Source organism: Prionailurus bengalensis, chromosome C2 (genome assembly GCF_016509475.1).
Source record: "Prionailurus bengalensis isolate Pbe53 chromosome C2, Fcat_Pben_1.1_paternal_pri, whole genome shotgun sequence".
Taxonomy (NCBI): Eukaryota; Metazoa; Chordata; class Mammalia; order Carnivora; family Felidae; genus Prionailurus; species Prionailurus bengalensis.
The window spans coordinates 144367346-144389036 of record NC_057350.1 but is presented as its reverse complement, the minus strand read 5'-3'; the positions used below and the strand labels follow the sequence as shown (position 1 = coordinate 144389036).

At 40.1% G+C, this 21691-nt stretch overlaps 1 protein-coding gene across 6 annotated transcripts in view; it reads left to right on the top strand.

The window, feature by feature from the left end:
- NEK10 (NIMA related kinase 10) overlaps window positions 1-21691 on the top strand; it is a 231100-nt gene that overhangs the window by 161934 nt on the left and 47475 nt on the right. For 5 of the 6 annotated variants that reach the window (XM_043595557.1, XM_043595555.1, XM_043595556.1 and 2 more), the window contains 5 exons: window positions 2054-2237; window positions 2345-2431; window positions 4137-4191; window positions 15092-15129; window positions 15229-15369. In XM_043595557.1, coding sequence (XP_043451492.1) covers window positions 2054-2237; window positions 2345-2431; window positions 4137-4191; window positions 15092-15129; window positions 15229-15369 — 505 coding nt within the window. The remainder of the gene's footprint in view (window positions 1-2053; window positions 2238-2344; window positions 2432-4136; window positions 4192-15091; window positions 15130-15228; window positions 15370-21691) is intronic. The other variant, XM_043595558.1, reaches the window with a different exon arrangement.

The following is a 21691-nucleotide window of genomic DNA, read 5'->3' as shown; positions in this document are numbered from 1 at the left end:
AGGAGATTACAGAAACAGAGGGGTTTTTTTCAAACTAAAACAAACTATACATTCTACATTGCTTTATTGCTTTATTGCTTCCCCTCTTACAGAGTTTGAAAAAGCATCTCTCTCAGTATGTGAATTCCCCTTTTTCAGAAGTTAAGCAAACACCCAATTACTTATGGATGCAATTTTACTGGTTGCAAATGACTTGATTTGCAAGCCGTCTGGTTCCTGGTTCTTTGGTATTGGTTACAATACAAGTCTGGGATACCTGTGTCAGGACTCACAGCTTCTCTTCACTCTTCATTTGTCCAAAGAAAAAATGTCTTCCTTTGATGTCTTCTCCATGCCTGTTCTAAAAAGAAACAAAGCCTTTGCTGAAGTTTTGCCAGTTTTCGAGATATGTGCATTCCGACATCTAATTGCATCAATGCAATAGAGTTTTGTCAACTCAAAAATTATCTCTCTCTTTATTTTTTAAACATTGATAGCAACTGTTGCATCTTGGGTGTAGGGTCCCTACAGGGTCGTAAGTACAGTTGTGGGCTTTAGAATAGGGCAGTAAATGATTTCGAATAAAAAGTCATAAGGATGTGAAAGCCCTAAATTTATTTCTGTGTACATTTCTGACTTCACTTGAAGATGTTGGAGGAAGAAGGATCTGTGGGTTGGGACAGAAAAAGGAGGCAGACACGGAAGGGGTTGAGTGAGTTCGGAAGGAAAGTTGTGAGCCTTAGAAGGAGCTCCTGAATTTGGTGTCCGGGCTGAGCTTCAGCAGCGCTGAGGCTGGCATTGGAAGCTCCTTACGAGTCTTAAGCATGGGGAAGATTTCTGAGAACACATGAGCAATCCAAAGGGTGTCCGAAGCATTTTCCATTTTAGGTTCTAAGGTAGTAGACAGGAGTAGACCCAAAAAACAGGAAGGAACAATGCTGAGTCACAAAGCAGTCACTGGATGGAGGACTCGACAAAGAAAATGAAAACGCTTCAACTGCACATTAGCTCCAACAGAGCAAGAAAGATCTCCAAGCATCTTGGTGGAAGCTTGAGGAAAGTACCATGAAAAAACTCTTAGGAAAAAGAGATAACATTGATGGGACAGTTTGCATTGCACAAAATGTCTTTGCTATTCTTTTCATGTTTTGTCTTGTTTAGGGAACAGAAACACGCGAGAGCTTTCGGAGGCAGACTTCTAACACCCGTCGCTCATATGGTCTTAGATTTTCTTTACCTTCAATTCTGTCACCATGGAGTTTAGAAATTTGCCTCTGGTGGCTGTGGGTGTCAATTCAGTTTCAGAAAGAGTATCCAAAACAAAACAAAACAAAACAAAAGTAAACCCTTGGACCTGTCTCAAGCAAGCGTTGGTCACCACTGGAGCCTGTGCTGGTCTCTGTACCTTTCAGAGGACGGCGCCTTTCTCTCTCCATGGCCTGGTGGCATCCACTACTGCTGCAGAGTTTCCTGAAATTTGAAAAAAATAAGTCCTACTCGCCCACTGTGGTGCTGAGATTGGGTAGCATTGTTGTACTTTACTAAGTATAGCCGGCACGTGAGCTCACATTAATTTCAGGTATAAGACACAGTACGGGATAGTGTAGTATACACCCGCAATTCCCTACCTTATGCTTTGCTCACCACAAGCGTGGCTACCACATGTCATGATCCAGTGCTATGACAACACCATTGACTGTTCTCCTTATGCTGTACCTTTTATTCCCATGTTTGTTTGAGAGGGCAAATGTTATTAAGGTGACAGTAATTTCCGCTTAACTGATACGTATCTTTCCCTTAGCGCTGCATTTTCTTTTGCCGCATCGCACAGACCTTTGTCATTGAGCATCTTGGCACCTCTGTTCTTGTCTGTCCTGTGGTAGCCTGCAGGGATGCATTTTTTTTATAGAGAGGGACTAAGTGAACTCAGCCACAAATGCGCAGATGGAATAACCGGTGGTACGTTAGCACAAATATATATGCTTAGCACGCATTTTAATGTATGTTCTAATAAGCATTGGGTCCTAGCGGAGGGAGGAAGAAAAGACAGGTGTGCGTTGAATTTCCCTTGCAGGACACCTTTGAGAAGGCAAGCTTGAGTAGCAGTAGCAGTGGAGGCACCAGCCTGAAGAGCGAACTTTCAGAAAGCGCAGACCTGCCCCCCGAGGGCTTCCAGGCCCCCTGCGGTAAGGATGAAGACAGGGCCTGTGATGAAATCCTGTCCGAGGAGACCTTCAACTTGGAAAATATTGACAAAGGTATTTCTAGTGAAGTGGTGGCCACGTGAATGCGCTCTTCAATGTTGTCTGTTTCAACGCTCATTTGCTCTCTTTCTTTGTTCTGTTACTCTTCTGTTCATGTGCAGACATGTACTCAGAGCTAGATGAGGAATTGGACATTTCGGACAACTCCAGCAGCTCCAGTTCGAGCCCTGTGAAAGAATCTACATTCAGTAAGTTTTCTTTGCCGGCTTGTGGGGTTCCGGTAGGTCGCGGTTTGGGAATCACGCTTGGGAGTCGGGTGACCGCCATCATAAGCGTAACGCAGCGGTTTATATTCTAGGTGCAGTGCTAATTAGGACAGGTTTGTCTAGCCTTCTGGCAGGCCCAGAGGCCAATCGGCACTGTGGTCTGCTGTTGCCTTAGCTGTCAAACGAATAGTTTTATTATTTCTACCGGCAAATACAGCTTGTAACTGCAGAGTGGAGATAACTAATTTGGAGAAACACTAAATAACCACAGGAATAATGGAAGTGACCTCTTGTGAATCTGTTCTCTAAGGGTTAGAGACCTGGAGAAGAAGTTAGTCTTGGAGTAGACTAAGTTTTGTATGATTTTATTTATGTTATGTAAGGGATAGATTATAATTTCAAATACTAAAGTAGAATAAATATTTTAATTGTTTAGTACTATGAAAAATATGTTATATAAATTCAGTCCATATGTTAATTTTGCCTCTTACTTTAAAACAGTAAAGTAAATAGTCTGGGGTATGGGGTATGGAAAAGAAAAGAAAAGATATATTTGGATAAAATTTTTAAGGAAAGATAGGATTCAATTCATTCAACAAATCTGAAACTGAAAGAAAAGAGAAGTTAAAATAGAATATGGAGAGGAAAGAATAATTCTTTTAAAAGTGTAAGTTGAAGGCATATTAATTAGGGTAGAAATATTTTGAATTTTTTTAATGTTTATTTATTTTTGAGAGAGAGAGAGAGAGAGACAAAGTGTGAGCAGGGGAGGGGCAGAGAGAGAGGGAGACACAGAATCTGAAGCAGGCTCCAGGCTCTGAGCTGTCAACACAAAGCCTAACGCGAGGCTCGAACTCATGAACTGTGAGATCATGACCTGAGCTGAAGTCAGACTCTCAACCGACTGAGCCACCCAGGCATTCCAGGATAGAAATATTTTGAAATAAAGTTAGTATAAATAAATTTCTCTCATTAAGGAGTATACTATGAAAATCTCAAAAGAAGGTTTAAAATAATCTCCCTAAGGATCAAAGTTAAACCCTAAGGATTGAGCTTCATTTTTTTTTTTTTTTGTTTCTTTCCGAATTTAATTGTCCATCAAAATAGTGACTACGTGTTCCAGATTTTCTGGAACGATCTCAGTTTCCAACATTGATTTTTCCCTGCAAATTCCTGCCTGCTAGATATAATATCCTGATATGTGATTGGGAAAACATGAATGTTATACAGGAAAAATATTCATATGTAGCAAATTCTAGAAGAAGTTAATTACTGGCTGTTTGGAGATGAATTCAGTTTTTTATATTTTGGGTAGCAACAGTGGTCAGTGGGGAAGCAAGGAGGAAAAGTTGAACATTTAAACTTGCATGTGGCAACTTGTAGCTGTCTTGGCAAGGGCTTTAGGATAATTATGACATGGATATTTTATTTTCCTTTATTAGCTATTAGTAACAGAGTTGCCTTTTTAGTACCTTTTCTTTGGAAAAAGGACCTTACACAATCCCATTAAGTAAACAGTAATTCGAAACATATTTCAGCTGATGCTTTTATAAATGATGACCATCTTTAGAGTATGTAAAATTGCTCATATTATAGGATGGAGCATTTTTTTAAATTCATAAATAGGTAAATAAATAAAAGGTTTGTAGAGGGAAAATATAAAGATATTTTTATGTTCTTGTTCCAGGCATTTTAAAGAGAAGTTTTAGTGCCTCGGGAGGAGAAAGACAATCCCAAACAAGGTACGTACACATTGAGCTCCCAGAACTCTGCAGAGCTGAGTTATTGGTGGCTAAAGTGAAACCTGATGGCTAGAAGTCGCCGTGGACATGTGGTACTAGAGGCTGTGAGAGCCCACCCTCCCAGCAGTGATTACGGTTTACCAAGCAGCCTACCATAAAGAGTACTAAGCTTAGGGGTGCCCATGTGGCTCAGTTGGTTGAGCGTCCAACTTCAGCTCAGGTCATGATCTCACTGTTCTTGAGTTCGAGCCCCACATCGGATTCTGCTGTCAGTGCAGGGCCCACGTCAGATCCTCTGTCTCCCTTGCTCTCTGCCCCTCCCCCGCTCTCTCCCTCACTCGCTCTCTCTCTCTCTCTCAAAATAAATAAATAAACATTAGGAAAAGAGTACTAAGCTTGGGTCAGGGTTTAATTCTAGCTTTGTGACCTTCAGCTAAGCAGTTAGCCTCTCAGAGCTCAGGGGTGGACCAGGAAAGCAGGTGTTTGTGCTTTATGGGCTCCTCTGGAGCCCTGGCTCCTTATATCTTGTTTTTCCACCTCCTCAGGTGGGCTATATGGCTCATCCTCATGGCGAATGTGGCAGATGTGGACCACATCACATCCACACCCCAGCCAGCAGGAAGTGGAAAGGACAGGACCCGACATTGTGCTCATCCCTTCTGTTCACATACCATTGGCCAGAATGTAATCATAGGAGCACATCTCCTATGGGAGGGATGAATATGTTTGGGGGATTCTGTTTTAAAGGGAAAAAGAAACTTATTTGGGGATAATCAGCAGTTTCTGCAAGAGTTATCTTTTGGGCTAAAACTAAAACGAAACCATTAGGTTTGGCCTAGTGAAGTCCCTGGTGACTGTCATGAGGGCAGTTTCCATAGCATTGAGTGAGGTTGGCAGCAGTGGGATTGTGGTGCGTTTAGAAGTTACAGAGGCAGTGATGGGGGGAAGAAAGCTAAGAGTGAGCGAGGTAGTTAGCTGGTAGGGGGTGTTTGGTGAAAAGGGGCCTTTTTAGAATGAGGATGACTTCAGGGTGACTGGTACTAAGGAGAGGCAGCCAGTGGAAAGGAGAGATAAAGAGAGAAAAGGAATTGATAAGACACAGGCACAGAGTAGCTTGAGCCTAGAGAGTGGGTCCGGGAAAGATGAAGGGACAGCTCTTTCTCTGTGTCTGAAGAAAAGGGGGCAAAGACAAAATTAAGCTAGAAAAGCAGAGAAGATTATACTTGGTGGTTTCTGTCTACTAGATGATTTTCAAGGTCACTGCTGTGAAGATGGTCTAGATTTGAGGAGTGGTCACCTGGGAAGAACCAATATAAAGATGGGCAGACAACTGAGTGGAGACAGGCAGAAGGACTGCCAGACAGCTCTGAGTCAGAGACACCAGTTGAGGCTACCTGTGCATAAGCGCGTAGGTGGCGATTCCAGTCAGTGGTCTGTGGCACCGTGGGTGACCCTGGCTAGGGACGTGGCTGCATGCAGTGTGACAAAAGGGTAAGGCTATGGTGTGCTTTCTCAGCTGGGCTTTCTGGATGCCAGCAAATGAACCTGACTTTTGTTGACTCATGCAACAGAGGTTCATTAAAAGGCTTTATGGCGGGGGGTGGGGAGGGCAGTGCTCATGTAATTAGAAACCCAGAGGTTCTAAACTTAGGAAGGAATAAGAGCCAGATGAGCCCCTGAAGTCTGTGGAGGAGGCACTGCTGGCAGAATCAGAAAGGCCCTGATGCTGGGATAAAGGATCTCCCAGTTTGTTTTTGGCACCCATGTGTCACCTTTCTCAGGACTCAGTGTCTTACTAGAGAGAGTCAGTTGGCCTGGATTGAATCAGAATCCTATTTACCGCTGCCGGGAGAGCTGAGTTCCTTGATCGACTGCCCCCTCCAAGTCCATCAGGAGGTCCTTGCTGCAGGGAGCACAGTGGGTACTGGGCAGCCAGAATGGAACTACTGTCCACTGGGAAGATGAATTTCAGAATGAGGAAGCTGCCTTGCAAAATCCTGAAGGGTTCAGTTAGGGGGCAAAGGAGGGTTCATGTAGAAAACTACTTTTTGTCTAGTCAAAGATACAGCATCACTAATTACTTATTTTTTTCCAAGTAAGGCTCAGGAAGGGTTAGCACGAAGCCTTTTAATTTCCTAATTCATTTCCAGTGTTGCTAGTGACAAAAACCCAAGGAAAGCCTATCAGAGTGCATAAAATACCAGAAGGGCCATTGAGGGAATCCTACACATTTTTTTAGTGGGCCGATGTGCCGAGAAGTGATGGTCAGACGTAAAGGAGAGGGCAGGGGAAAGAGAAACAGTCCCGAACCCCAGGAGAACCAGAATGGGGGATTTAGAGGACTTGGGACTTGAAATAGAGGATTGCCCAAGGAATTTGCTGGGCTTGCAGTTCCCTCCAATTGCCTTCCTTCTGGCTTCTTGTCCCTAAGCCACCACCTCTGCTCCCACTTTCCACAGACAAGGAAGCCACACACAGGAGCCTGGAGCCATGGGAGCTCTTGCTTGTTGGCCCAGCAAGAGAGGGGACAGGGTTGGAAGATGTGGCTGCAGAGCTGGGGGTCTGATGCTACCACAGAGTAGGATGTCGTCCTCAACTCCGGTATCAGGGCTTCTACCTTAGCCACATCACCAGTTCAGTAGACTTTTGTGAGCTGATCTGGAAATCTAGCCAACTGCTTGGAACAGTATTTGATTTGCATAGGGAAATGTCCAACGAGTTCTCCCACAACATAACTAGCAAGCGCGCTCTGGAATCTAGCCATTACCGGGTTTGTGACTATTTATGTTTTTAAGAACATCCCTAAAAGGCTTTTTTTTTCCCCTCCTATTATTGGATACTTTATTCAGTGATATAAATGTGCTTAAATGTATAAAATACATGCAAAACAAGTATTTTAGTACAAAAATGCCTCATGACATATGGGTCTAACTCCCCAATTAAAAGAATTTTATATTAAAATGGGAATTGCCAATCAGATGAATTTAGGCATCTTGAAGTTGTTAAATAATTCTGGTCTTTTTTTCTAAAAGGATTCATGGAGAATTGTCTTATTTGAAAGAGCCCAGTTAAGTCCAAACCTTCAAAAACAAAAGAAACATAGGTTCTATATATTTTAGAGCTTGAACTGGCTTTGAAAACTAGTCATTATCTGAAGATTTTATAGTGAATTGGCAAAACTAGAACCAACAGAAAGGAGACGTTCAATCTGAAGCTCATCGAAAAAGGGATATTACAGAGTGTAATTACATTAACCCTTTTAACTTGAGGTTAATGACCAAGCCAACAGGTGGAAAATGGAAAATGGTGCAGATGTTGAGGCTGATGCATCAGAAGGTGCATAGGTGAATAGGACGTGAGCTAAAGTAACATTTGAAAGCTGTGCTGTGTGTGGTGCAGTGTAACATGCCATCAGGAACACAGGTCGGTTTAAGACGAGCTGTCTTCCCTCAAGGAACTCTGAGTATAACAGGGAGACAAGGACAGACTTCAGAAGAAGATGAATGACAAAAGACAGCCTGTGATTCATGCCAACTAAGAGGAGAGACAGTTAATGACTTTTGACGTCCTTCCAAGTAACCCCCAGGCCTTCTCTGAATTAAAAGGAGACAATTTGAAAATGTATTTCTAATTCTTTAAATTAAAAGACATTAAAGGTAAAGTTATTTGCCATCTCATTTGTTTAGGATTTTTCTGGGTTTCTTGGTTTACTGAAGTGAAATGTGAAACCATTCTGCAAAATATTTAGAAGCTAAATGAGAAGTTAGAATCTAAAAGAAGATAGCCAAGTTACATAATAGAAAATATTTAGAAGCTAAATGAGAAGTTAGAATCTAAAAGAAAATAGCAACGCTACATAATAGAAAATATTTAGTTGCTAAATGAGAAGTTAGAATCTAAAAGAAGATAGCAGAGCTATAAAGTAGAATAAAAATAAGTAGAAAATCAAGCCTGCAGAGATTTTTGGGTATTCTGTGTCACATATGAAACGGTAGACCTGTTACAGTGAGACCTTGGGCAGCTCTCCCCCTTGGGGATCCTTATTGGCTCTTAAAACAACAGAATTGGTACCATTGAGAAAAAGCCACAGAGTTTAGAATTCAAACTTGGTCCTGGCTAAATAGCTCAGAGAGAAAACTTGAGCATAAATTCTGAGATTCTATCACCCCAGATATCAGGGACCAGATTTAAGCCAATTGCCTGTTGAAGGACCAATGTACCTCCCTAATAATTTGCCATAGACTTTCAAATGGAGCTAGGCAAATGGAACTAGAGGGACAGCTTCTGCCTCCTCAGAGAAATACTGGTCTCAGGGCTGGTGAGAGGAAACATCATATTAGAACTGGAAGGCATCCTGGTGAGCCAGGTCATCATCAAGTTACGAAATTTTTTCCAGACTCTAATAGCAAGACCAAGAGAGAATGAGTTCTCAACTCTTAGAAGTATATACTTGTTCTATGAACTACTGAGCAGAAGTGACATGAAGCCAGCAAATAATTCCTGTGGGCTCCTTTTCTTGACATATTCCTCCCCGTATCTCCTCCCCCATCCCCAAATCACCGAAAGTCCTAGAAGCCAAAGTCAAAGCTGAGGTTCCATATCAGTGGAGAGAGCCCCATTCCTCAGTTCTGGAACTGTAGCATTCATGAAGAGAAAGTGAATCTCCAAATCTCCATTCTCAGATCTCCAGACATGAAATCTCCCTCAGTAGGATGCCATCCAGGCAGCAGCCATTCCCAGGGCTCTCCTCCCCCTCCCCACCCCAAGAAAATCTGGAGATGTCAGTATAGCATTTTTGACATTATACAGGTAGACTATGGGGAGCTTCTAGATGACCCACATTTCCTAATGATGAACAGGTCCTTCACACTATCTGTATATTCACTGAGTACAATTTGCTTTTAGGCTTTTGACTTACTAGAATAGACATTTGATTTTACATCTTCATTCTTTGCATGTTATTGGAGAGTCATGAACAGGAGTGTCACTTGGGACACTCCTATAAATGCTTATCGATCTGAGTGTCACCAAATAGCTGCTTTGGTTGTGATAAACTCATACTCTACTGAGGGCTAACCAGTTAGCTCTCTTGAAGATGTCGAACCATGAGATAACTAGAACTGACTTACATTTAGCTTCCGTCTCATAAGTAACAGAAGGCAGACAAAAGTGAACTTAATGGAATTTTTTTTTTAATTTTTTTTTTCAACGTTTATTTATTTTTTTGGGGACAGAGAGAGACAGAGCATGAACGGGGGAGGGTCAGAGAGAGAGGGAGACACAGAATCGGAAACTGGCTCCAGGCTCTGAGCCATCAGCCCAGAGCCTGACGCGGGGCTCGAACTCCCGGACCAGGAGATCGTGACCTGGCTGAAGTCGGACGCTTAACCGACTGCGCCACCCAGGCGCCCCTGGAATATTTTTTATATATTGCTTTTAACACATGTACAGGTCATGTGATGGTCTATTTGAATAACTTTTCTTGAATGAGATTGTGAAAAGTTATTTTGTTTTAAGAGCTTCAGTGAGATATAATTCACACAAAATAAGCTGCACATATTTAAAATGTGCAATTTGATAAGTTTTGAATATGCATATCCCTGTGAAATAACAATTAAGATAGAGAACATATCCATGTAAAAGTGTCGTGATGTCTGTTTGTACCCTCACTTCTCCTCACTCCCCACCCTAGGCAACCATTGAGCTGCTTGTTGCACTCTAGATTAGTTAGCATTTTAGACTTTCATATAAATGGAGTTATATAGTACATACTCTTATTTGTCTGGCTTCTTTTAGGCAGCATAATTATTTGGAGATCTGTCCATATTGTTTTCATAGTCTATCAATAGTTCATTCTTTTTTATTGTTAAGTAGTAGCCCATTGTATGGATATATCATGGTTTGTTTTCTATTCATCTGTTACTGGACATTTGAGTCCCAGTACTTGGCTGCTACAGATAAAGCTTGATGAACATTTGTGTCTTTATGTGGATACATACTCTTAAAAATCTTGGGTAAATATCTAGAAATGAAATGACTGGAACGTATGGTAGGTGGTGCTTAACTTTCTAAAGAAGCCTGCCGAACTGTTTTCCAGAGTGGTTGTACCATTTTTAAGTTCCCAGTTTTAGAGATTTGAACCGCACGCATATATTGAGAAATGTTGAAGTGCATGATAGTGTTTGTGGAAATCATCTTTTATTTTGATGTGGACATCTCTGAAATTGCACAGAGTAAAAGAGCGCAATTCACTCTTTATAGTCATCTGTCACAAAACATTACCTGTTTTGAAATAATCATATTAAGTAATTATCCTTATTGTTTGATGTTTTGCGAACATTGATAGTTAGTCAAAAGCTGGATTAATTACTGTGTCAAGAAAAAAAGCACAAATTCAATAATTGGGACTTTTTTTTGAAATTTCTAATTTTAATCATTTTCAGTGATCTAAATAATCTAAAATTTCCTGCCTCCATTACTACTTGTTAGGAAGGAATTAAGAATGGGCATGACTTTTACCAGTTTCTATCTGGATTTTATAGTCTCAGTACATAGATAGATAGATAGATAGATAGATAGATAGATAGATAGATAGATATAATCCACTGCATTCTAACTTTTATTTCAATTTATAAATTATCTTGTATAGTGGAATTTGATAATGCGCACAGGGCCTTCAACTTCTCTAACTACTATATACACTGACTACAAAGTAAGCTTTGGTCATTGTATTATGATTTTCTTAAGAACATTCATTCATTCATTCAATTAATATTTATTGTACACTGGCACATACCAGACAATGCCGGGTCCATCTTTGCATTTCCCAGGTGGCAGTGTATTGTGCATAGGTGCCAGCCCCCAAATACTTGTTAATTAATTGATGAATGACTGTTATCTTAGCATAAATTCTATATCTCTCTTTGGAATAGGACTAAAATCCCACCTATTGACTTGAACCTACAAGCCTTTGCCAGAGTCACAGCATAAGTCCCCATTTTACTTTATTTTTTTCTTAAAGATTCTGTTGCTCAGGCAACAAGATTTCTCCATGCCTGCTTGCATCCTGTTGCCAAGGCAACAGGGTGTAGTTGGCAGGTTGGTTTGAGATATTGGATGTTTGCAGTCTTGGAGATGCCTTTGGTTCACAACTTCTTTGATAAATCAGGATATGCATAATTTGTACTCAAGGATGTGCACCTGGCATTAGTCTTTGAGTCACATAAAAGATGATTGTGGACATTTGAGACCATCCAGCATCATATATGTGACCAGAAAGACTCTCAGGACCTATGGGTTTTGCCTCCTTTTAGCAGAAGCCTTGCTTATTTTGACTTGTAGGTGTTCTCTACTCGCCCTTTTCATAATCCATATCTTGTTTTACTTAAATTGAATACTTGATCACTACTGGCCAGAATCAACCTAGCCTATCTGCCAATGTCACAATCAAGCAGCCTCACAGAAACAATGATCAGTAAGACCACTTTATTTCTTTTCTGTGGCAGTTCTAAACTTTTCTGGCTAATTGCTTGTTTGTTTCTGGCTGTTATTGGAGTAGGAATGGAGAGCCACAGGGGCACTATTCTCCTTTCCTGTAGTGACACCACCTCTGTTAACATTATAGATAAGTGAAAAGCCCATATTGAACAGGAGAACTCAATCCTGCATAATGCCGTGTTTTCACACAGGACATGTTTATGAATGTCACTACCAGAAAGAGACTTCTAAGTGGTAAAATGCTAGTTAGTTCAGATGGTATGATTGCAGTAGCTTCAGACAGCGTTATCTTAGTACTGTAAGTCAACCTTCTCATTTCAGAAGGTTAAATATTTCTTCTTTTTACCCACATCAAATAGTATTGACTACTTTTCACCACTGAATTAAGTTATGTAATGTGCCTCCTATGCGTGTGAAAATATTTCCTTGGTTCAGAAGTATTTGAAACAGTTTTACAAGGTATAAAATTCTAGAACTCCATCTCTTTACAGCCAGGACTCCTCTAAACACAATAAGTATCCCAGTAATTTACTCTGAACTTGAATTCATTCAGCGGAAAGTTGATTTAAAAAATTACAAAGCTAAACCTTCAATCTCCACCTGACCTGTTATTGGTTTGGGGTGGAAGTTGTAGGCTAACACTCAGATGCAGTGCTTCAATTTCTGCTTTAGGTTATAAATTCTGGATGAAGTCGCCCCGGATCTAAAGAGAGCTGGAGGCATGACCTTTTGGAATCCTTTGAAACCTTCCGTTTCTCTGCAATTCTGTTTTAATCAGCCTGAAGTTCTATTAGTCAATGCCCAATTTTAAAAGTTTCAGAGGACACAAGCTTCATTATATTAAGCCTTTTCACCAGAAAACATTTCTAGACTGTTCTCTTTGTGTTAAGTCATCTCTGCCTGTTTTCCAGCTTACACTCTCATGGGAAACCATCATCTGCAGCCATAATGTTCTATTGCGCATAAACATTCAATCCAGTCCTAGAGGCAGACTTCCCTCAGGCTTTGCATAATTTCAATCTTTTGTCCATCTGGACCTAACGATTGTGTAGTTAAATGTTGTCCCTTCTGGCTACAATTAGTCTGTTCTATTTGGCAATTTCAGATGAGTATGCTTTCTTGTGATCCATGATATGATTTGCAGAGAAATTAACAGTTTTTCTGCTATACCTATATAATCTTGTAAGTTCCAAGGCTAAGGGTTGTTTCTTTTCACCATCCTGTCTCTAATGTCTGGCACAGTTTCTACACGTAGTGGGCACTTCATCAATATTTGTTGAATGAATGTGTGATGTTTATTTTTAAAGATCCCCTAAAGTTCATTTAGATCCCCTAAAGAAGAATTTAGAATTATATTAAGGAGTAGCAAAGTTGGCAGCAACTCAGCATTGTCAGGATAGTCTATTTCACATATATCACTAGCCCATTTTTTAACATATAAAAATGTTTGGAATTTTGGATTCTTCAGGACAACTGGAAGATTCATCTAGTTAACTCGACCTGTGAGTGGTTATGATCTATCAAAAGTACCTGTAACCTTAGGAATAAAAGATTTTTGCACGTTACATTTTTTCTAATTTTCTTTTTCAACGTTTATTTATTTTTGGGACAGAGAAAGACAGAGCATGAACGGGGGAGGGGCAGAGAGAGAGGGAGACACAGAATGGGAAACAGGCTCCAGGCTCCGAGCCATCAGCCCAGAGCCTGACGCGGGGCTCGAACTCACGGACCGCAAGATCGTGACCTGGCTGAAGTCGGACGCTTAACCGACTGCGCCACCCAGGCGCCCCTATTTTTTCTAATTTTTAAAAAAATATTCATTTTTAAGAGAGAGAGAGAGACAGAGCATGAGCTGGGAGGGGCAGAGACAGGGAGACACAAAATCCGAAGCAGGCTTCAGGCTCTGAGCCCCCAACGCAGGGCTCGAACTCACGAGCCATGAGATCATGACCTGAGCCGAAGTCGGATGCTTACCTGACTGGGCCACCCAGGTGCCCCTCGCAAATTACATTTTAATTCACCATTTAGGATAGTCCAAGAGGTATCACAGGCTTTGCAGCTATGTGGAATGACTGTTAGCCTCAGTCGTAATTTCTGTGAAGACAGTGACTCTGGAATGCACTGTTAAATATGGAGGCCACTGGCCACGTGTGACCCTTGAGCAGCTGAAATGTAGCTGGTGTGACAGAGGAATGAAATTTTAAATTTCATTTTAATATTGATTTCAATACAAAACTGAATGTCGAGTATCTCATGAGTTTTGTATTTAGTGCATGCTGAAATGAGAATATTTTAAAGATAAAGGGTTAAACAAAATATGTTCTGAAAATTAATGTCACTTCTTTATTTCTACTTTTTAAAAATGTGGCTACCAGAAGATTTAGACTTATGTCTGTGGTTTGCATTATATTTCTATTGGGCTGTGCTAGACCCACCCGGAAGGCTAAGGGGCAGGGTTATTCGTTGGCACTTGCTGTGATAGAGCAAGTATGTCATGGATGTGAGGGTATCAGGTGCTGAAACAGATGGTCTGCTCCTCAGCCGGGAGGCATCCTGCCCATTTTGGACACTGCTGAGATTATGCCCCTCTTTCTGAGGGCGGGGGCTACCCATTTTCTTTCTTTAAACATGCCGCTCCTCCCACAACTAGGCGATGTGTATTAACTGTACAAGTCTGGCAAGTTTCACTGACTTTTCCAGGTTCTGAAAACGTGGGCTGGGAAAGGGACAGAGAAAATAATGGGATCAGGAGAGTGCTGGTATGGTGGGGAGTTAGGAGCGGGAAAGGAAGGGAAGGAACTTGCCATCAAATGCAAAGATCTTGCCATTAATCTAGTACGTCAGCTGGTCAGTGGGTAAATGAGTGCCAGTTTTGTTTTGCTTTGTAACTTAAGGTATGTGTTGCATTTATGTATCAGGAATTATATGCTTAAAATGAAAGTGTCGGTGTAAGAGATTTATTAACCATGTTTATTTGTATTTAAATCCCGGGGCACCTGGTTGACACAGTCGGTTAAGCGGCCGGCTTCGGCTCAGGTCATGATCTTGCAGTTCACAAGTTTGAGCCCCTCATCGGGCCCTGTGCTGACAGCTCAGAGCCTGGAATCTGCTTTGGATTCTGTGACCTTCTCTCTCTCTGCCCCTCCCCAGCTTAATCATTCTGAGAGTTTCTAAACCACTGTGATGAGATAGGGTTTTTCCATGTGCCAGTAAAATGTCAGGTCTGCTGTGGGCTTGCACGGGCTTAGTCTTCTGTTTGTTAAGCTCTCAAGAACATCTTGAGGGAAAATAATCTTCTTTCAATTTTTACAATGTAAAGCACAGTGGGGTATAGGCTTTCGGTCAATGTTAGTCAAATCCAAGTTGAATGAGTCCTCGTAACGGCCCCTAATTCTGTTTTCAGGGACTTCACTGGTGGAATAGGATCCAGACCAAGACCAGGTAATTTCGTGTTGGCAGTAACAAAATCACACATGCCTCCCTGATATTCAGTATGATTTATGTTACAGTTTCATATCTTTCCCCCTTTTATTTCTTCAGCTTTGCTGCCTCTTGACCTGCTTCTGAAAGTACCACCCCTCATGCTCAGGGCCCACGTTAAGGAGCTAGAGGCCGAGTTAGTGACGGGGTGGCAGTCCCATAGCCTTCCCGCTGTGATTCTTCGCAATCTCAGAGATCATGGTAGTACTTATTAGATCAAGTTGATGTCAAGCACACGATGGGCGAACACAGAATTATAGTTGGGACTGAATGGGTCTGAATGATGCTTGGGAGGTAATTTTAATACAAGCGGCGGGAGAATTTGGTTTGTTTGTCCACCATTATTAGTTTGGCAATTTAACAGTATCAAAATGCTTTCTGTGTTCACTTATTTGATTGAAATAATTACAGGCTGTTTTTCTAAAATACACTTCTGCTTTGGTGGGGATGTTAGCCGGTTAAACTATTTGTGCTTAAAATGCATACCTCCTAGCAAAAAATAGTAACTTTTATATTCATGTTTCTATAAGCTTTATGCCTATATGATACAAAGGAGTGAAATTTATCTTTGTCTGGCTCCTTTATTCTGGCATAGATAGTCCTTTTTAGTTATTTCTATTTGTATCTGATTAAAACAATACTGTATCCTGTTTTTGTTAATAATTTAAAAATTATGGATTCTTAAAACATAAAAGTTTATGGTAATGGTTTGGGGGGGAGGGTGAGTGTATCACTTAATGTTTTGAATTTCCATTAAAGAGGACCAAAGTACAACAGTAGTAGTAAAACTGTTAGCTAAGTCTGGACAATTCAGGGAAAAAGTATAGCAATTGTGCTCTTAACATATGTATGCATGTATGACTCTTGAGTTCTAATTTACTACTTTGGTTAATTTGAAATTGTTGCTTAATGCTGTTTTCATTTTGGCTTCCTTAACTCACATTCTTTTGTAGAGTTAACACCTATGGTGAACATAAGTGATGGGAATTGATTTTTGGTAACATTAGTCCATGTCTTCACATTTATTAAATTTGCTTTGGAAGAGTTATTGACAGTCTGGGGCCATTTACACCATCAGCATAGATGCAAAAAAAAAAAGGTGGTTTTGTTATTAAGATGTCCATAGTTATCATGCTGACCATGCTGTCTGGCATAAGGTAAGTTCATACGTAACATAATTGTGAAGCTGAAATGATTGTTGTGGATTGATTTTATAATAGCAAGAGCAGAACACGTATTTATGTAAGCAATTCACAATTCTGTTCTGATTCATAATAGGAATTCCTTTTCCTGAAGGGCATGTTGAATTGGCTCAGTTTTAGACTTATTTTATATCCATGAAATTGATCAGATCTCTTGACCTTTAAACAAACTAATCACATTATAGCAGTTTACATGTAATATATTGTATTTTTTAGACTTACAGTCTGTTGTCCCATCCAGTTTTTAAAAGTTCACTGACATATTTCTTATTTAAAACAATATACTACAGTGTTGTCGGTGAATACAAAAGTTCACCCATAAAGGGCAATGTTTCTATTAATATTGTAGACACATCAGAAGTCATACTTTTTAGCGTTGTGGGTAAATTTGGACTATTTTTGCTTTATCAGATCACAAACAACTGGTACCAGCCCCATCCACTTAGCTCACCTCACCTGCAAGTCATGCTCCATACCAGTTGTTTTCTCTGTCTCTAGCCTAACTCAGAGAATGAAAAGGTGATTGGTTTTTGTTTTAAAGTTTGTTTTATTTATATTGAGAGAGAGAGAGAGACAGAGAGAGAGAGAATGAGTGGGAGAGGGATAGAGAGAGAGGGAGACAGAGAATCCCAAGCAGGATCTGTGCTGTCAGCGCAGAAACCGTCGATCCCACAAACCGGGAGATCATGACCTGAGCCAAAATCAAGAGTTGCCCCCTTAACTGACTGAGCCACCCAGGCACCCCAGAGAAGGTGCCATAAATAGAGCTCTCCAACAGTAGGGAAATAAGTTCGGACCACGGTGTCATGAGACACTATTGGTCTGGGAAGTTGTAAGTTATATCTTAAATATTCGTTACTCAGAATAGGCAAAACACTGAAATGTGTGGATGATTAATTTTTTTAAAGCAGATTGTATTAATGTATTTTCACTTAACGTTTGATTTAGCTTTTTTGGATAGAAAGGAACATGCTTGGATGAAAGGAACATTATGTACAACCAACAGCCACAGCCTGTATTGTCTAAATGTTCTGGAAAAAGTTGTCAGGGCGGGAAGAATTTTGTCAAAACCTGGTATGCTTCCAGGACTCTGTCTAGAATGTAAACATCATTTTCCATATGCTATGGAAGAAAAAAATGGTGAGAACTATGATTTTAGAGTACCAAGTGACTGTATTATAACATGATCTTTTCTATCTGGTACTCCTTTTTTGTTGTTGTTTTCTTAATTTACATCCAAGTTAGTTAGCATATAGTGCAATAATGATTTCAGGAGTAGAATCCAGTGATTCATCCCCTACATGTAACACCCAGAGCTCATCCCAACAAGTGTCTTCCTTAATGTCCCTTGTCCATTTGGCCCATCCCCCCACCCACAACCCCTCCATCAACCCTCAGTTTGTTCTCTGTATTTAAGAGTCTCTTATGTTTTGTCCACCTCCCTGTTTTTATATTATTTTTGCTTCCCTTCCCTTACGTTCATCTGTTTTGTATCTTAAATTCTACATATGAGTGAAGTCATATGATATTTGTCTTTCTCAGGATGAGGCTCCATAGCTCAGGGGTTAGAGCTCTGGTCTTGTCTTTCTCTGACTGACTAAATTCGTTTAGCATAATATGCTCTAGTTCCACCCATGTTGTTGCAAATGGCAAGATTTCATTCTTCTTGATTGTCGAGTAATACTCCATTGTGTGTGTGTGTGTGTGTGTGTGTGTGTGTGTGTCACACCATATCTTCTTTATCTATTCATCTGTAGATGGACATTTGGGCTCTTTCCATACCTTGGCTATTGTCGATAGCATTGCTATGAACATTGGGGTGCATGTGCGCCTTTGAAACAGCACACCTGTATCCTTTGAATAAATACCTAATAGTGAAATTGCTGGGTCGTAGGGTAGTTTTATTTTTAGTTTTTGAGGAACCCCCATATTGTTTTCCAGAGTGGCTGCACCAGTTTGCATTTCCACCAGCAGTGCAAAGGGTTCCTCTTTCTCCACATCCTCGCCAACATCTGTCATTGCCTGAGTTGTTAATTTAGCCATTTTGATTGGTATGAGGTGGTATCTCATTGTGGTTTTGATTTATATTTCCCTGATGATAAGTGGTGTTGAGCATTTTTTCATGTGTCTGTTAGCCATATGGATGTCTTTTTTGGAAAAGTATCTATTCATGTCGTTTACCCATTTCTTCACTGGATTATTTGTTTTTTGGGTGTTGAGTTTGATAAATTCTTTATAGATTTTGGATACTAACCCTTTATCTGATATGTCATTTGCAAGTATCTTCTCCCATTCTGTCAGTTGCTTTTTGGCTTTGCTGATTGTTTCCTTCAGCGTGCTGAAGCTTTTTATCTTGATGAGGTCCCAATAGTTCATTTTTGCTTTTGTTTCCCTTGCCTCCGGAGATGTGTTGAGTAAGAAGTTGCTGTGGCCGAGGTCAAAGACGTTTTTGCCTGCTTTCTCCTGTAGGATTTTGATGGCTTCCTGTTTTATGGGTTTTTTTGTGTGTGTTCATCCATTTTGAGTTTATTTTTGTGTGTGGTGTCAGAAAGTGGCCCAAGTTCATTCTGCATGTCACTGTCCAGTTTTCCCAGCACCATTTGCTGAAGAGACTGTCTTTACTCCATTGGATCCTCTTTCCTGCTTTGTCAAAGATTAGTTGGCCATACATTTGTGGGTCTGTTTCTGGGTTCTCTATTCTTTCCGTTGATCTGAGTGTCTGTTTTTGTATCAGCACCATACTGTCTTGATAGTTACAGCTTTGCAATACATCCTGAAATCTGGAATTGTGATGCCTCCAGCTTTGGTTTTCTTCTTCAGGATTGCTTTGGCCATCTGGAGCCTTTTCTGTTCCATAAAAAATTTAGGATTGTTTGTTCTAGCTCTGTGAAGAATGCTGGTGTTATTTTGATAGGGATTGCATGGAATTTGTAGATTGCTTTGGGTAGAATCGACATTTTAACAATATTTGTTCTTCCGATTCATGAGCATGGAATATTTTTTCTTTTTTTGTGTGTCTTCTTCACTTTCTCTCATAAGCTTTCTATAATTTTCAGTGTATAGATTTTTTACTTCTTTGGTTAGGTTTATTCCCAGGTATTTTATGGTTTTTGGTACAGTTGTAAATGGGATTGATTCCTTGATTTCTCTTTCTATTGCTTCATTATTGGTGTATAGAAATGCAATCAATTTCTGTGCATTGATTTTATATGCTGCGACTTTGCTGAATTCACGGATCAGTTCTAGCAGTTTTGTTAGTGGAATCTTTTGGAATCTTTCCATATAGAGTATCATGTCATCTGCAAAGAGTGGAATTTTGACTTCCTCCTTCCCAATTTGGATGATTTTTATTTCTTTGTGTTGTCTGATTGCTGAGACTAAGACTTCCAATACTATGTTGAAGAATAGTGGTGAGAATGAACATCCCTGTCGTGTTCCTGACCTTAGGGGGAAAGCGCTCAGTTTTTCCCCATTGAGGATGATATTAGCGGTGGTCTTTCATATATGGCTTTTATGATCTTGAGGTATGATCCTTCTATCCCTACTTACTTGAGGGTTTTTATCAAGAAAAGATGCTGTATTTTGTCAAATGCTTTCTCTGCATCTATTGAGAGGATCATGTGGTTCTTGTCCTTTCTTTTATTAGTGTGATATATCACATTAATTGTTTTGCAGATATTGAATGAGCCTTGCATCCCAGGTATAAATCCCACTTGGTCACGGTGAATAATTTTTTTAATGTATTGATGGAGCTGGTTGGCTAATATCTTGTTGAGGATTTTTGCATCCATGTTCATCAGGGAAATTGGTCTATAGTTCTCCTTTTTAGTCGGGTCTCTGTCTGGTTTTGGTAATCAAGGTAATGCTGGCTTCATAGAAAGAGTTTGGAAGTTTTCCTTCCATTTCTATTTTTTGGAACAGCTTCAAGAGAATAGGTGTTAATTCTTTAAATGTTTGGTAGAATTCCCTTGGAAAGCTATCCGGCCCTGGGCTCTTGTTTTTTGGGAGATTGTTGATTACTAATTCAATTTTGTTACTGGTTATGGGTCTGTTCAAATTTTCTATTTCTTCCTGTTTCAGTTTTTGTAGTGTATATGTTTCTAGGAATTTGTCCATTTCTTCCAGATTGACCAATTTATTGGCATATAATTGCTCATAATATTCTCGTATTATTGTTTGTATTTCTGCAGTGTTGGTTGTGATCTTTCCTTTTTCATTCTTAATTTTAATTATTTGGGTCCTTTCTTTTTTCTTTTTCTTTTTTTAAAAAATTTTTTTTAATGTTTATTTATTTTTGAGACAGTGAGAGACAAAGCATGAACGGGGGAGGGTCAGAGAGAGGGAGACACAGAATCTGAAACAGGCTCCAGGCTCTGAGCCGTCAGAACAGAGCCCGACATAGGGCTCGAACTCACGGACCGTGAGATCGTGACCTGAGCTGAAGTCGGCCGCTTAACCGACTGAGCCACCCAGGCGCCCCTCTTTTTTCTTTTTGATCAAACTGACTAGGGGTTTATCAATTTTGTTAATTCGTTCAGAGAACCAGCTTCTGGTTTCACTGATCTGTTCTACTGTTTTTGTTTTGTTTTGTTTTGTTTTGTTTTGATAGCATGGATTTCTGCTCTAATCTTTATTATTTCCTGTATTCTGCTAGTTTTTGGTTTTATTTGCTATTCTTTTTCCAGCACTTTAAGGTGCAAGGTTAGGTTTTGTATCTGAGACCTTTCTTCCTTCTTTAGGAAAGCCTGGATTGCTATATATACTTCCCTCTCATGACTGCCTTTGCTGCATCCCAGAGGTTTTAGGCTGTGGTGTTATCATTTTCATTGACTTCCATGTACTTTTGAATTTCCTCTTTAATTTCTTGGCTAATCCATTCATTCCTTAGTAGGATGTTCTTTAATCTCCAAGTATTCATTGTCTTTCCAAATTTTTTCTTGTGGTTGATTTCAAGTTTCATAGTGTTATGGTCTGAAAATATGCACAGTATGATCTTGATCTTTTTGTACTTGTTGAGGGCTGATTTGTGTCCCAGTATGTGGTCTATTCTGGAGAACATTCCATGTGCACTGGAGAAGAATGTGTATTCCGCTGCTTAGGATGAAATGTTCTGAATGTATCTGTTAAGTCCATCCAGTCCAGTGTGTCATTCAAAGCCATTGTGTCCTTGTTGATTTTCTGCTTAGATGATCTGCCCATTGTTGTAAGTGGGGTGTTGAAGTCCCCTACTATTATGGTAGTATTATCAATGAGTTTCTTTATGTTTGTGATTAATTGCTTTATATATTTGGGTGCTCCCACCTTTGGAGCATAAATAAATC